We start from the raw sequence: 13,959 nt of genomic DNA, 5'->3' as shown, positions 1-13,959 counted from the left end.
CGGTCGTTTAGTATTCTTTTTTATTCGCTTGCATACGTCATAAGAATGGGTTATCCGCATAACTGTCCTAAATCAAAGAAACTTCCTCCCAGAAATAGTTGATAAGAAAAGAAAGGATAAGAACTTGTCCAATGACAACCTTTCGCAGAAAGTTTCTAAATCAAAGATTTCAATGTATAAGATTTAAAAACTCAAAATGAAATCTAGTAAAGACAAAATCTTTCATATGTGAAGTATGGATACTTGGATTTAACCTATTTCCCCAAACGGAACCACAACAGAGTGAACACCAAACACCATGAAAAAGCTAAGCAGCCCAAGCATCAACATTCATAATTGATCAACGGAATGACAGTTCTGTCACATTCTAAATAATTTAAAAGCGAAATCAGAACACGGATTTTCCCTACCTATTGAAGGTCCTTTTAACTCCGGGGAAGTTGCCCTAGGGAGAATCATAAGATAACAAGAGTTGGGTTAACTCCTTGTCCATGAACAAATACAATCTATTACATGCCTAATTCAAATTTTTAGGCTTAGGGTTTGTGATAATAGTCCTCCTACATGGGAGAAAAGGGCGATCTTGCAACCATGAATAAAATGTCTAGGTCCTCTCCACTCATTGACAATTGATTTTGAGTTGGATGACCACAAACTTAACATGGTACCAAAGCTAGGCCCGCACGGCCGCACATGATAGGCTTTTAAAGCCACACGTGCTCCACGTCACCCGAAAAAAAAAAAACACGTGTTAGACTCAAAGGACCCTGACACTTTAGGGAGGGTATGATAATAGTCTCACATGAGAGAAGCGCAACAAGAATATGATGTCTAAATCCTCTCCACTCATTGCCAATTGGTTTTGAGTTGGATGACCACAAACTGGGTTCATGCGTAAAGTTAGCCAAACCCCCCAGTCTAGATGCATCAAGAGGCATTATTTCTTCTTACATTATGCAACAAGGAACATAAGGGAAGTGGTAGTACCCTAGAAGTAGGGGTGGGAATCGGTTCGGACGGGCGGGAAACGGACACTAAGTCAACCGGTCCGGGCGGAACAGGCATAAGTCTTAAGTGTCCATTCGGACATCCGGACAAAACAGGCGGGCATTTCGGATTTTTCTCTAACAAAGTGCCCGCCCGTGACCGTTTTGATAGTCGGGCAAACCGGGTATCGGTCGGTCGGGCACTGGTTACTAATGAACAAATAAAAACAAAATTATCCGAAATTAAAACTGTTTAGTAATTAAATACAACGTTCAAAACTCCCACTTTACAATTCCAAAAAGTACATGAATACAAAATTAAAAGATAATTATTGAGATTTCTCGTGGATTACGATCAGTTCTATTCTTCTTTACATGGAGTACGATCGGTGCATTGTGGGTTCTATGGTGTATTGTGGGTTCAAGGGTTATCGATTAGATATTGAGATTTTGGAGGAGAGAGATACTAGAGAAGTAGAGAGGTGAAGATAAGATTAAGAAAAGTGATTTCTAGGGTTGTATATTTTTACTCTTGAAATCTAACGGTTGTAGCTAACCCTACAAATCTAAAGGCTTAAAATCAATCATATAGGTGGGCGGGTATAACGGGTTGGATAAATGAACGTGTATGGACGGATTCGGTCGGGCGGACAATATAAGCGGGCGGATTCGGTCGGACCACCGGGGAAGGACCTATGCCCGCGTCCGTCCGCTTAAGCTCTTTCGATCGGGCGGGTACGGACCGATTCGGGCAACGGACGGTCACGGAAGCTTCGGACTCGGGCGGGCGTGGGCGGATTTCGGGTTTCCGAACCAAAATCCCACCCCTACCTAGAAGCAAGTGTATATGATTGTTAAGTTTTCAGTTTTCAGGATTGCTTCGGGAGAGAAATCATAAGTTTATATATTAACATGACCAAGTATGAGCTTTGAACAATTGATATTAATTCATTACTATAAAGCTTTCAACAGCTTAATAGTCATTTCCAGTTTTCTAGAAGAAACAAAAGACTGATAGAGAACAATAAATCAGAGTAAAACCAATATACCATTTTTGACCCCCCCCCCCCCCCTAACAATGATAAAGAATAAACATGTGAAATGTCATTTGTCACTTTGCGTTTTTGAAGGATATCATCAATAGTTCGTTCTTTGAAGAAATATACCGAAGAAAGGTTTCAGTAGACCTCCATTGGTTAGTAAAATCGGTTCTAGAAACTTGTTACTTCTATGATTTTATCTAGTATTTAAAAGGTTTTCGAAGTGGTTAAATCTTTGGAAAATTTTCATCCTCAGTTTTGGGTTGATTTCGAGCGGTTTTAGAGTGAGTTGTAAGTAATAAAGGAGTTTATTCTCGAATATGAAAATTTTGAATGGTCTAAGACTAGATTGTACAATTTGAGGCCCTAGACAAAGTCCCAGACTGTCATGTGAGCTTAAGCAGTGTCTCAGATTGTCCTGTCCGAGAGCCTAAGCAAAGTCTCCCGCTGAAACCCGTCTGAGAACATGTTTGTTATCTCGAGTTATACAGGCTGAATGAAGGAGCCTCCCGAACGCGATAGCCAAATTGAATTGACAAAAATCAATGACTCAAGCCGGACGCACAAACCAAAAAAGAAGAGCGCGTGTAAAACCCCCGTTTGGCTAATCCTGAACTCTAAATCAACTTAAATATAATTCCTCTAATTCATAACTTTTAAAAATCATAATGATTGACTATATATTGGAAGATAGATAAACTGGTGACCTATCCAAACAACTCAGTAATCTAACCCAACTAGGAGAAGTAACCTTAGATATCATAATCAAATCAAACTATGTGGCTTAAAGTAAGAACAAGCTGGATTGCATTGAAGAAGACATAATGTTAAACTATATATGCATTTTAACATATCATAAGGTCCCCCATTCTTTGAATGGACAATATTTTGGCTCACTCAAGAACCATAGCCCAATGATATGAAGATGACTTGTCTGGCTTACCTCTCCATTGGGTTTTTGAATGGTATACACTTGCTCATTTTTCTAGGTTGAGAGGTACTTATTGCTAGTAGGTTGCAGCTGGCCAGATATGCCATCTATATTCTAAATGTTGTCATCAAATTTGGACTTGTGTAGATTCTAATGGTTCATGCCAAAATTCCTATTGTCAGTACCCCTATGGTCTATTATAATTGAAGTCCCACTCAAATGATTTGGTACATTTAAACAAAACAAGAAAAAAATAAGTTATGGGGACAAAATATATTTGAAGAATGTTAATCTATATGTTATCTAGCTGAAATGAAAGTTCAGACTACGAAAAGAATAGGCATTATCATAAGGTGGATACACCTTCTGGGTTGATGGATTAGTTGAATCGACTTTGGAGTAAATTAGATTTAATTTTCAATCTTCCGGTCACGGTTGATGCAAAATATACAAGATTTACAACCATAAAGTAAATTGGGGGAGAGAGAGTTGGTTGAATAAAATGAGGCTTTGATTGATCAAAGGGACAGAGAGGACTTTCAACAAAAAAAAAAAAAGAGGAAATCAAGGGAGTTGCCCCTGAAATTGCATGATTGCTTTTCTCTACTTAAGACAATGGAAATTGCACATCCATTTGAATACAAATGATCAAATTCATCTAAACTATTATGAACTTTCCAATATGTATATATGTTAGTCCCAATTTTTTTATCTTTTTCTTTTCGAATTTCAAATAGGCGGAGAGAATGAATGTGTGATGTAAAGGTGTAAGAACTAGAGAAGTGAGGAGATATTTTCCCCACTAAAATTAAAGTGATCAATTCGAAAGTAAAAAAAATAGGAAATGAAAAAGACCTATATTGACCTCTTGCTTTTTAATAGACATTGCAGGTGAGTAATTAGACCATTTGTTATTTTGCATTTTTATATACAAGTTTAGTTGTTGCTGACTACTAATCCAAGAGGATTGCATTTAGAGGAAACAATAATGGAGAACATAATTTATTTTATTTTTTTCCTTTTTTAGGTTGACAAACAAATTAGTATTACATATTTATTTGATTTTGTAACAAATTAGAAATCCCATTGTTACCGAAGAAAAAAATATGTGATAGATTTCAAGAAAATGTTGCAACCACTTGGGGTCTCGATCGATGCATTGGTCCCAAATTACGCATTGATGATTTCAAATCAATGAGATTTTTGAAAAACTGGTTAATGTATGAAAGTCATCAGAATGATGTCACATTAACATCTAATTGAGACTTCAAATATAACAACATGAGAAAGAAGTATTTCCATACGTTTTATAATGGCGGTAAGATAAACATTTTTGTTATATTAATCACATGAGTCCAAATTTCTAGCTCCATTCTTGTTTAAAACCATATCAATCTTTTTAATACATGTATGAGAGGGATTTTATTTGAAGGCTCAATTTTTTTATTAGTGGGAAATTTAATTGATTTTGTAGGTATTAGTATTTTTATGTTTTGGGTGTAAGTGGTCAATTATTTTATTTTTTAATAATAATGTGAGAGTGGACAAGTTAGACTGGTCTATTTTATAGGAAAATAGCAGATCTGAAGATAAGATTTATTATGATATATCGTACAGTATTTGTATTTTGATCTCATAAGTTTAATTATAATATCCAATTTGTTCCCAAGTTCTTCAAGAAACAATATTTTGAAGCTCTTCATACGACTCTCAGAATCCAAGAATAGGCTCTATACACATACATATCTATGTGGGTAAAAACCACCACTAGATTTTCAAATCATTTCAAGTCACAATCGTCTACATTTTATTTTTTATACAATAATAGTTACTTAACATTTAGTAATTATAACAATTTTTTTAACAATAGATCCGGGTAATATTATTGCCATGGCATCACATCATTCAGCATAAAGAAGATGAAGAGAGCTAGGTTGCTAAAGAACATCAATAGTTTCATTAGTGGAATATCGTTAGTATGTTACTTCGATTTCCAAATTTTTTTTTTTTTGAAGGAGATGCTTGTAAAATTCCAAACTACTACCCAAATTTACCTATACTTGGATGGAGAGTGGCATTATATTAGATATTAGGGATGCTTGTGATGATTCATCTAATATTGCTTTCAAAATTTGTTGTTAGAGATTGTAAAGTTGTAAACCATGAAGTTGTTGCATTAGTTGCTTACTTGCTTAGCAAAATGAACTTTGGCTTCTAAACAATTTCTACTTGTCCTTGGGATATGTTATCATCTCTCTAAGAAAATTTAGTATTCAACGAATTGGAATATTCTTCAAACAAAAAGATGATTAAGATATACAAAACATTTGCTTTGCAGATTAGTCAAAAAAAAATTACTTTATTTTTCTTTAATTTTTTTCTTTTCGAAATGTTTGGGTTCCACTAACTCGGGCGTATGTAAATAACTCAAACATAAAGTGTTTAACTAAAACAGTAAAAAGAAAAACAGAAAACATGAAACGAACAAACACTAGAAGCATACAACATATAACATATGAAAAGGAGAAGATTCAAGATGTGTCGATTTTCTCTAAAAAAAGAAAACTTAAATGATCTAGAAATCCAACAAGTGTTGATTTCATCTTCAGTAAAACTTAAGCGATCCACAATTAGCTCAACTTGGAGGGTGTAATCAATTTATAATATTCGTCTAATAAAAGTCAAAAAGCGAAAACATGGTTACAAAATCAAAAGAAAGCATCATTCACATATCAATGCATGAATTTGTTCGTGTCGTTAGAAAGTCTTGTAAAGCAAAAAAGAGAAAAAGCTAAAAGGAGAACTAAAGAGACACCCTTTTACCAAAGATGAATATATTCTATGTTGTATTAGCAGGTTCCTTGCATGAGTTTGCAAAACACCCAAAATGTCCGATTGGAGAAATTTGGCAATGGAATCGAAGTTGCCAAGATGAGTAATCTAATACTCTAGCTAATATCATTAAAAAAACTCTAGCTAATACGTTACTATTAGGCATTAGCGAGTATTTAGGGAGTGTAGTAGCTTAAGAGAACGATTTGAGAATGTCTAACTGGTAAATTGGCTCGTACGGCGAAAGTCTGAGACATATGAGGGTTGAGCCTAGACAAAATTAGGTGGTGTAGGCTGGTTCATCCCTCCTTTGAGATACCATTGTAAGCGATTTAATGCGATTTTTAGCTACTGTAGTTTCCTTCGTGTATGAGACTAACTCATTTATGATTCCGGATAAGAAATCCAATAAAATTGTACCCTTATTCTTCACGATTTGATGAAATACTTGTCCTATATCGAAAATAATATTTAATTATTATTTATTATATATATATATAGCTATTTAATATGTATTTCAGGCACAAACAAATATTCAGACTATCTATTGACACATCCACTCTCCGTGTGGAAGCATTTAATTTTGAGATGTCTCAATTACAAACTCTATTTTTGAAATCTCTTTTGAGGGTCGTAAGTGCCCTAGTCATCAAATTTAATTTTTGGATCAATAGAAAGTCTTTATTTCTCAATCATTTTTTCCTATTAAATGTATGTGTGACATGTGTAACTATTGTCAACAGTTGGTAGCCCAAGTGGTTCCAAGGTGTTGACATAAACTCCAGAAAGCCCTGGAGGTCCCAGGTTCGAATCCCAAAGAAGGCGGAATCTTTGGTTATTTGAATTGGGATTATGAGGGTAAAAATAATGTTGTTGGGCTTCACGCCATTGTTTTGTTGGGCTATAGGCCCGGTCTTGTTAGCGTTTGAGTGGGCGGTTATCGAGCTTATAACATCTATGATGTATCAAATGCCAAATATCACGACATACGTAGATCGTAGTCGTCTTCCAAAAAAAATAGACGTGTAACTATTAAAGTTTTTTTGAGTGTTGTTTTGGAGAATGACTTAAATTAGAGACACTCAATTTAGTCATATAAGAAAGAGAATCTCAATTGAGACTTGACACATAAGCCGATTAGAATTTTTTTGAGTTTTGCATTGGAGATGCTCTTATGTTCAAATTCCCTCCCTTGCATTTTTTGTTTTTTTAAGAATAATATTTTTAAGGTCCACGTGTCGTAGGTCCAAAATAAAATTCAAAGAGGGATTAAGGTCCAATCTTCCCAGAAAAAGAGATTTTAGTCTTTTTTCCTTTTGGAAGAAACATTGTTGATACATAATGTGTTATGTATGACACATATAAAACAAATGAAATAAAGTATGAAAATAAATAACACGTTATTTATGATACAAAACAAGAATCAATAAACAGAAAAACACTGTAACTTTGACATCTAGACATACTTTAACTATACTAAATGTGTTTTGTTGTAGAAATATATGTAATTTATACTAAATAACGTGTATATTGCGAAACAGATAGTAAGTTTGAAATCAATCGAAAAATTCTGAGAAAAAAAAAAGAAAGAGAATTTTGGGAATTAGTTTTCAAAGTGGGTTTTTTCTTATATAAAAGGTTATAACGGGTATTATGATTGAATAGAAATGATAGATATCTGTTTTTTCTATAGAGATGGTCAATTTGGACTAAATATCCATTATAATTATTATTTTGACTTAAAATCATATATTAATATTAGGGTGGACTAAATGTGTGTTTAGGTGTAGATTTTTGGACTATGAACCCAAAAATGTCTATTTTTAAAGTATTATGGATTTTAGCATTCTAAACGATCATTCGGCTTTAAGAAAGAAATAAATGTATTTGTTCGACAATAGACATGTATAGTTAAACAATTGTATTCATATTAGAAATTGTCTTCTCTAAAACTAGTCATACGAATCGATTTTTCTTTCTTACCATTTTAATCTACGGTCAACTATGTCTAACGTAAAATTTTGGCTTCGTCTTTTTGATTTGATATACATCCATAATACTCCATAGTATATGATGTATTTCTCTATAACGTATAATGTATTTGTGTAGATAATTATTCTCTCGTCAATTATTGTATTTTCAATTTTTTTCGGTTTGATAGTTTGCACTCCTTCAGTCCAAATCCTGGATCCGTAAGTGTGTCCATTATCATACTTTCTGGTTTAAAGAAGGAGCTCGTTAAAGGAGTGGGAAATGGACAAGACGGGCAATCCACAATCACTTGCTCTTTCTGTTCACGAGGAGCAGACATATTTTCATTGTCAGCTTGGGGTGGCATTTGACAAAGTTTGAATGTATGTTGCTTGTCTGAGCATGCCTAGTTTGTCAGACAAATCGGGTATTAGACCATTCGGATTCTAGCACAATGTTAATTTTTTGTTTGAGTGTCCATAAAAGATACTCATTAAGATTTCACCCGAAAAAAGCCCATAAACGTAGCTCAACCACGAGTGTTCTATCTCTCAACTCTTTTATAAGGAACTCCAATCATTTTTTCCTTTATTACTATTGATGTCGGATTAAAATGTGGAGAACAAAATTTATTTTGTAATGATAACATAATCTCACATTGTAAACTCTTTGAGATGAAAGAGATGCAAAATTTTATAAATAAGAAATGTGTGAATCCTAGTATTACGGTGCACATAGATTAAAGTGTGCAATCTAATGTTTTATTAATTGATCATAAGTACCTATATAAGATTAAAATTTCTAAGTAAATCGCAACTATCAATCGGTCGGACTCGAATAAAAAGCCAGTTAGAGTCTTTTTGTCCGTTCCCATCCGACTAACATCTGTTTCAAGCGATTTGTGAGCGGATCCGGGCACGCGAACCCTTTTTCCCACCCTTAATCCAACAAACAATCCCCCATGCAAACGATTCAGGTAATTAACGCCTCGTCGACAGAACCTCTCAGATTGTCCAGCAAAAGCAAAGTAATAAAGCAACAAAAATGGACACCTCCTTTGGACCCATTTCTCAAGATCAATACGGGCGCTTCATTCACGGATTTATCGGAACTTGCTGGAGTATAGGCTGCATCATACATGACTAAGATTCTAATTTTATTGCAGCATGTGCAGACTCAATCAGAGGCCAAAATGCAGAAGAATGCGAAAGCATTGCCATTAAGGCTGCCCTTTTATGGGCGATAGACCTTAAGATCACTCACGTCCATATAGACAGTGACAACATTAATGTTATCTCCTACTTAGAAGACCAAAGTCACTCCACTCAATGGCAGACCACAAAGCACTTGGTAGAGATTCTGAATCTGAAGAACAAGTTTACCCACATTCGATTTTCTTACATTCCTAGAGACTGCAACAAAAAGGCGGATGCACTAGCTAAATGGGGGAAGAAAAATCGCAGGCAGAAGATGTGGCATTCCTTTTCTTCGTTTAATCATGATTTGAGGTAGTGTTGTTTTTGTTTGTACTTCAACAAAAAAAAAAAAAAAACTAAGCGAAAAAACAAGTTACGTATAGTAAAAAAAATAATTTCATTTTAACAGATAAATATTTACCTCACTATTGGGTTGGAGTGCTTTTGGTCAAGATAGTAATAGAAGTTTTTTTTTTGTTGAAAGAAAATAGTAATAGAAGTTACTCTTATTTAACTGCAATACATGTCTAATTATAAATTCTTTTCTTTTTCTTTAACAAATAAACATTCACATCATCTAGCTTAGTGGGTCCTTTGAAAAGCAATTAGTTAAAGAGAGAAACTCATTAAGTTGTTACCAAGTGAGATATTCTACACTAAATATTACTCCTTATAAGTTTAGTCATAATTTTCATTTAGTTTTAACAAGCAAATATTTATCTCTTAGTTTTAACAAGCAAATATTTATCTCACTGAATTTTATTAATGTCTATGACCATTGACCCGAACACTTTTCTGATTTCAAGTATTCTGCAGTAATATTTTTAGGAAGAAAAAAAATCTCCAGCAAAGTATATAAACATTATTTCAACAAAAAATAAAAAAAAGTATATAAACATTCCCTAACCTATCACTCTAATATTTGAACGAGTCACGTATAAGGATCAATATCTACTTGTTAGAAAATCTAAAAACATATAGTTTATCTGAAAAAACAATCTTGATGTTAAATAAAATCACCCACTTGTAACAGGCAATTGTTTTTAACACCACCCCTTAAATTTTCTTTTCACTTAGATATTCCTAATTAACTAATGATATACTCTAGTAGATATTCTTAATTAACATATGTTATTTTTGACTCAGTAAAAGAGAAAATCATTTATGATTTATGTCCAGAATCCCTGTGATCATAAAATTTGTAGATTTAGAGAAAATATAAATTTTAGAGTGGTTAAAGATTTTTGTGATTGTAATATGGTGAGAGGATTCTATGTGAGTAAAGTTAAGAAATTTATTTACATTGAAAATCTTAGAGATACTCATCTGAATCAAAAGGATCTGACATCTCTCTCTGTTGCTATACGAGGTAAGATTTCTATATTAAATATTTTTGTCATTTTCTTTTGAAAAAGACAAGAGAGAAATTTGGGAAATCATTAACCACTGTTTTAACACTTGGTTAAACCTATGAAAATTAGGGTTAAAGAGAATCTATTTTAGAGAGAGAAAGAAAACAAAAGAGTCCTAAAAAGCCTCAGAAAACGCCAGCTGTACAAATTGAGCCTCGTCGATTCTATTTCCAATCCCTCCTTTCTCCTATAAATATTCTCCTTCCGTCTTTCCTCTACCTCACACCCACTCTGAAAAACCCTTCTTTCTCTCTCTCTCTACTCCTTAAAAACCTCTCCTCCTCTCTGCTATCTTTGTTTCTTTATAAACAAGAATTTCTTTTCGACAATTTTGTGGCCTATTTCTTCTGTGAATCTACTTTTCAATATTGTAGTTGCAGAAAAAAGATTGAGGCCTCTATTCATTATAAAGATTACCCTTTTAATCAATTTGTTATTGTAAGTTCTTTTCTTCTCATCTTCTTCAAATTCTGTTCTTTTGATTTTGGTTTTTCAATTTTGAATCCGATCTGGGTTTTGAATGAATCTCATGTTGTTTGTATGCTTTTTATTGGAAATTAAAAATTTCCCCTTTGATTTTTGAATCAATGTTTCTTGATCTAATTTGATTTCTGATTCGTTCTTTCTTGTTTGATTTTGGTTTTTGTTTTTGGGTATTGATTTAGTTTTAGGGTTTTGTGGAAATTTTTAAATATGGTTTTGATGCATGCAAGATTAATATTATCATAAATCATAGTAATAATCTTGATTCTTGATCTGGGTTTTTAATTTGCAGGAAAATTGAATGTTTTAATGGAGTCGAAAGGTGGTAAAAAGAGTAGTAATAGTTCTTTACAATACGAAGCTCCCCTTGGATACTGCATTGAAGACATTCGCCCAAACGGAGGAATTGAGAAATTCAGATCTGCTGCTTACTCTAACGTAAGATTCAAACCCTTCCCCCTTTTTAATTTTACCTTCTCTGTTTTTCTCTCTCTAGAATTTTCATGGATTCTAATCTTCTTCTTTCTCTCTCTAACTTTTCTTCTTTTACAGTGCGTGAGGAAACCATCCTGATAAGTCTTGAGAAACTTTCACTCAGTAGATTAGGATTTCCCTTTTCAGTTGTGTCTTCTTCAATTCTGCGAATAAAAAACTCTCTTGCTTTCTCTTCTTCTTCTTCTTCTTCTCAGAAACCCAACAAAGAAAAACCCTTTCTCTCTCTAAATTTTATCTCATTCTTCTTCAATGACTCTTTCAATGGATACTTTTGAAAACCCACCTCCAATTTCTGCAATTGGTTTCGAAGGATTTGAAAAACGTCTTGAAATTACTTTTTCTGAAGCACCGATTTTTACTGACCCACAAGGACTCGGTTTACGATCCTTAACTCGGTCCCAAATCGATTCAATTCTTGATGCAGCTAAATGCACAATTGTTTCTCAACTTTCAAACTCGGTGTTTGACTCGTACGTTCTATCCGAGTCAAGTCTTTTCATTTACCCTTTGAAGATCATAATCAAGACTTGTGGAACTACTAAATTGCTCTTAGCTATTCCACCGATTCTTCAACTCGCTGAGTCACTCAGTCTCTCTGTTTTCTCCGTCAAATACTCGCGAGGAAGTTTCATTTTCCCCGATGCCCAACCTTCCCCACACCGAAACTTCTCTGAAGAAGTCGCTGTTCTTAATGGGTATTTCGGTAATTTACCATCTGGTGGTTTAGCTTATATCCTCGGCGATCCGAACGTTCCGAATCGTAACTGGCATATTTACTCGGCATCGAAGATTCCATTTGGAAAACCTAATCGAACGGGTGTCGTTACTCTCGAGATGTGCATGACTGGATTAGATAAAGAACGGGCATCCGTTTTTTTCAAAAAATCGGAAGATTATACTGCTAAGGAAATGACGAAATTGTCCGGAATCAATGAAATATTACCAGAATCTGAAATATGCGACTTTGACTTTGACCCATGTGGTTATTCTATGAATGCAATCGACGGCTCAGGTTTGTCGACAATTCACGTGACACCGGAGGACGGATTTAGCTATGCAAGTTACGAGGCGATGGGGTTTGACACCAATTCGGTTGAGTTTGAACCGTTGATCAAGAGGGTGCTGAAATGTTTTGGTCCGGCTGAGTTCTCTGTGGCGATCACGTGCGAGGATGAAAATGTCACGTGGGGTGAAAATGAAAACGTGTGTGGGTACACGTGCAAGGATGGTGTGAAAGAGGAATTAGCAGGTGGGGGGTGCATTGTGTACAAGTGTTTCAAGAAGATGGAGAAGGAGTGCGCAGTGTCCTCACCAAAATCTACTCTTCATTGCTGGGAAGATGTAGTGCTGGAGAATGAAATCAAGAAATGTGGGTTCTTTTCTGTTGCTTAGCTGGTTGGTCAAGGAAAAGTCAAAGTCAAGGAGTCGAGTCAGTCAAGAGTCAGAGTTTTATCGAGTCAGTCAAGAGTCAGAGTTATATCGAGTCAGTCAAGAGTCAGTTCTATCGAGTCAGGTCAATGTTGGTCTATTATCTGTTTGTTTGAGTATGGTGCTATTGTTTTAATTTCAAGTTGTCGATCGAGTCTGTTGCTTGTTTTGGGGATACCTATATACTTCAAAATAAATGAACAATGCATCTGTTTGGGTAATTATCCTATGAGTTTTAGATGTTGATTTGATTTAGATATTATTTTTCTTTGTATTATTTCAAAGTTATGTATAGTTTTATAGTATGCCATGATCCGGCTTGCTAAGTCTAACGTAAGTTTAGACGTATACACGAATATCACATGATATAAGTCTAACGTAAGCTTATTAGACTTGCTAAGGTTCTAAGGAGTCTAATTCACTATAATGTATTATGATTCTCTCAAATAACAATATAAGTATTTATTATTTAAATGTTGATTTAGGTGTTTTGTCGTTCTCGTAATTATTTCAGTTCTCTTCTATTAGTTTCGTGTCTCCCGCTCCCCACCGATTGGGACAGTTAAGATGTCTAACCAGACTACTTGTGAATCTTGGGTGTCACCAAAGGCCACTCTTTGGTTCTTCTGTTTACCAAAATAACTAGCCATCCCTTTAGAGGAACCAATATTCTAAAGACTTGTGCAAGATGTAAATAGTCAATAGAGGTAGCAAGATTGCCTTCTCGAGAGACATCTAGATTTGAAGACGAATTCATATAAAGAATAATAGCATTTCCCACTAGGATCTCCCAACAAAAGTTTGAGACCTCATGAGTAACTATAGAATATGAAATCTTTCTCTCAACAATCAATTGTTGGGGAAATTTAAATGCACTCACCATTTTTGTTATATACACTGGCATCTAAGGTATTTTTGTTGAAGTGGAAAGAGATGGGAGTGTGACATGTAAAAATGGCAAGTGCGTATTTTTTTTTTTGAAATTGACTACAATAGTCACTATAAAGGCGTTGATACATCATTAAGATGTGATGAGCACGAAAACACCGAATGTAATTCTTTAAAGAAAGTGGCTTCAAACCAACTAAACTACTGACCTAAAGCCCAATGCATTATTTATACCTTTAATAATCCAAATTTAATAAACCAATGGATTTCATCTTTGTTGGGAATCGAACTTAGGAC

At 34.5% G+C, this 13,959-nt stretch overlaps 1 protein-coding gene across 1 annotated transcript; it reads left to right on the top strand.

Annotated features, from left to right (window-relative positions):
* Positions 1-10,270: 10,270 nt before the first annotated feature.
* LOC147564244 (S-adenosylmethionine decarboxylase proenzyme-like) lies at positions 10,271-12,995 on the top strand. The gene is made up of 3 exons (XM_086644746.1): positions 10,271-10,806; positions 11,144-11,289; positions 11,404-12,995. Exon 3 carries the CDS (start codon positions 11,596-11,598, stop codon positions 12,736-12,738), a length of 1,143 nt encoding a protein of 380 aa, XP_086500872.1. The 5' UTR covers positions 10,271-10,806; positions 11,144-11,289; positions 11,404-11,595; the 3' UTR covers positions 12,739-12,995.
* The last annotated feature ends 964 nt before the right edge of the window (positions 12,996-13,959 follow it).

The sequence above is a fragment of the Eschscholzia californica genome, unplaced genomic scaffold (genome assembly GCF_041429995.1).
Source record: "Eschscholzia californica isolate CP2 unplaced genomic scaffold, dmEscCali1.0.p SCAF_1, whole genome shotgun sequence".
Classification (NCBI taxonomy): Eukaryota; Viridiplantae; Streptophyta; class Magnoliopsida; order Ranunculales; family Papaveraceae; genus Eschscholzia; species Eschscholzia californica.
This window is presented reverse-complemented; position numbering and strand designations above follow the sequence as displayed.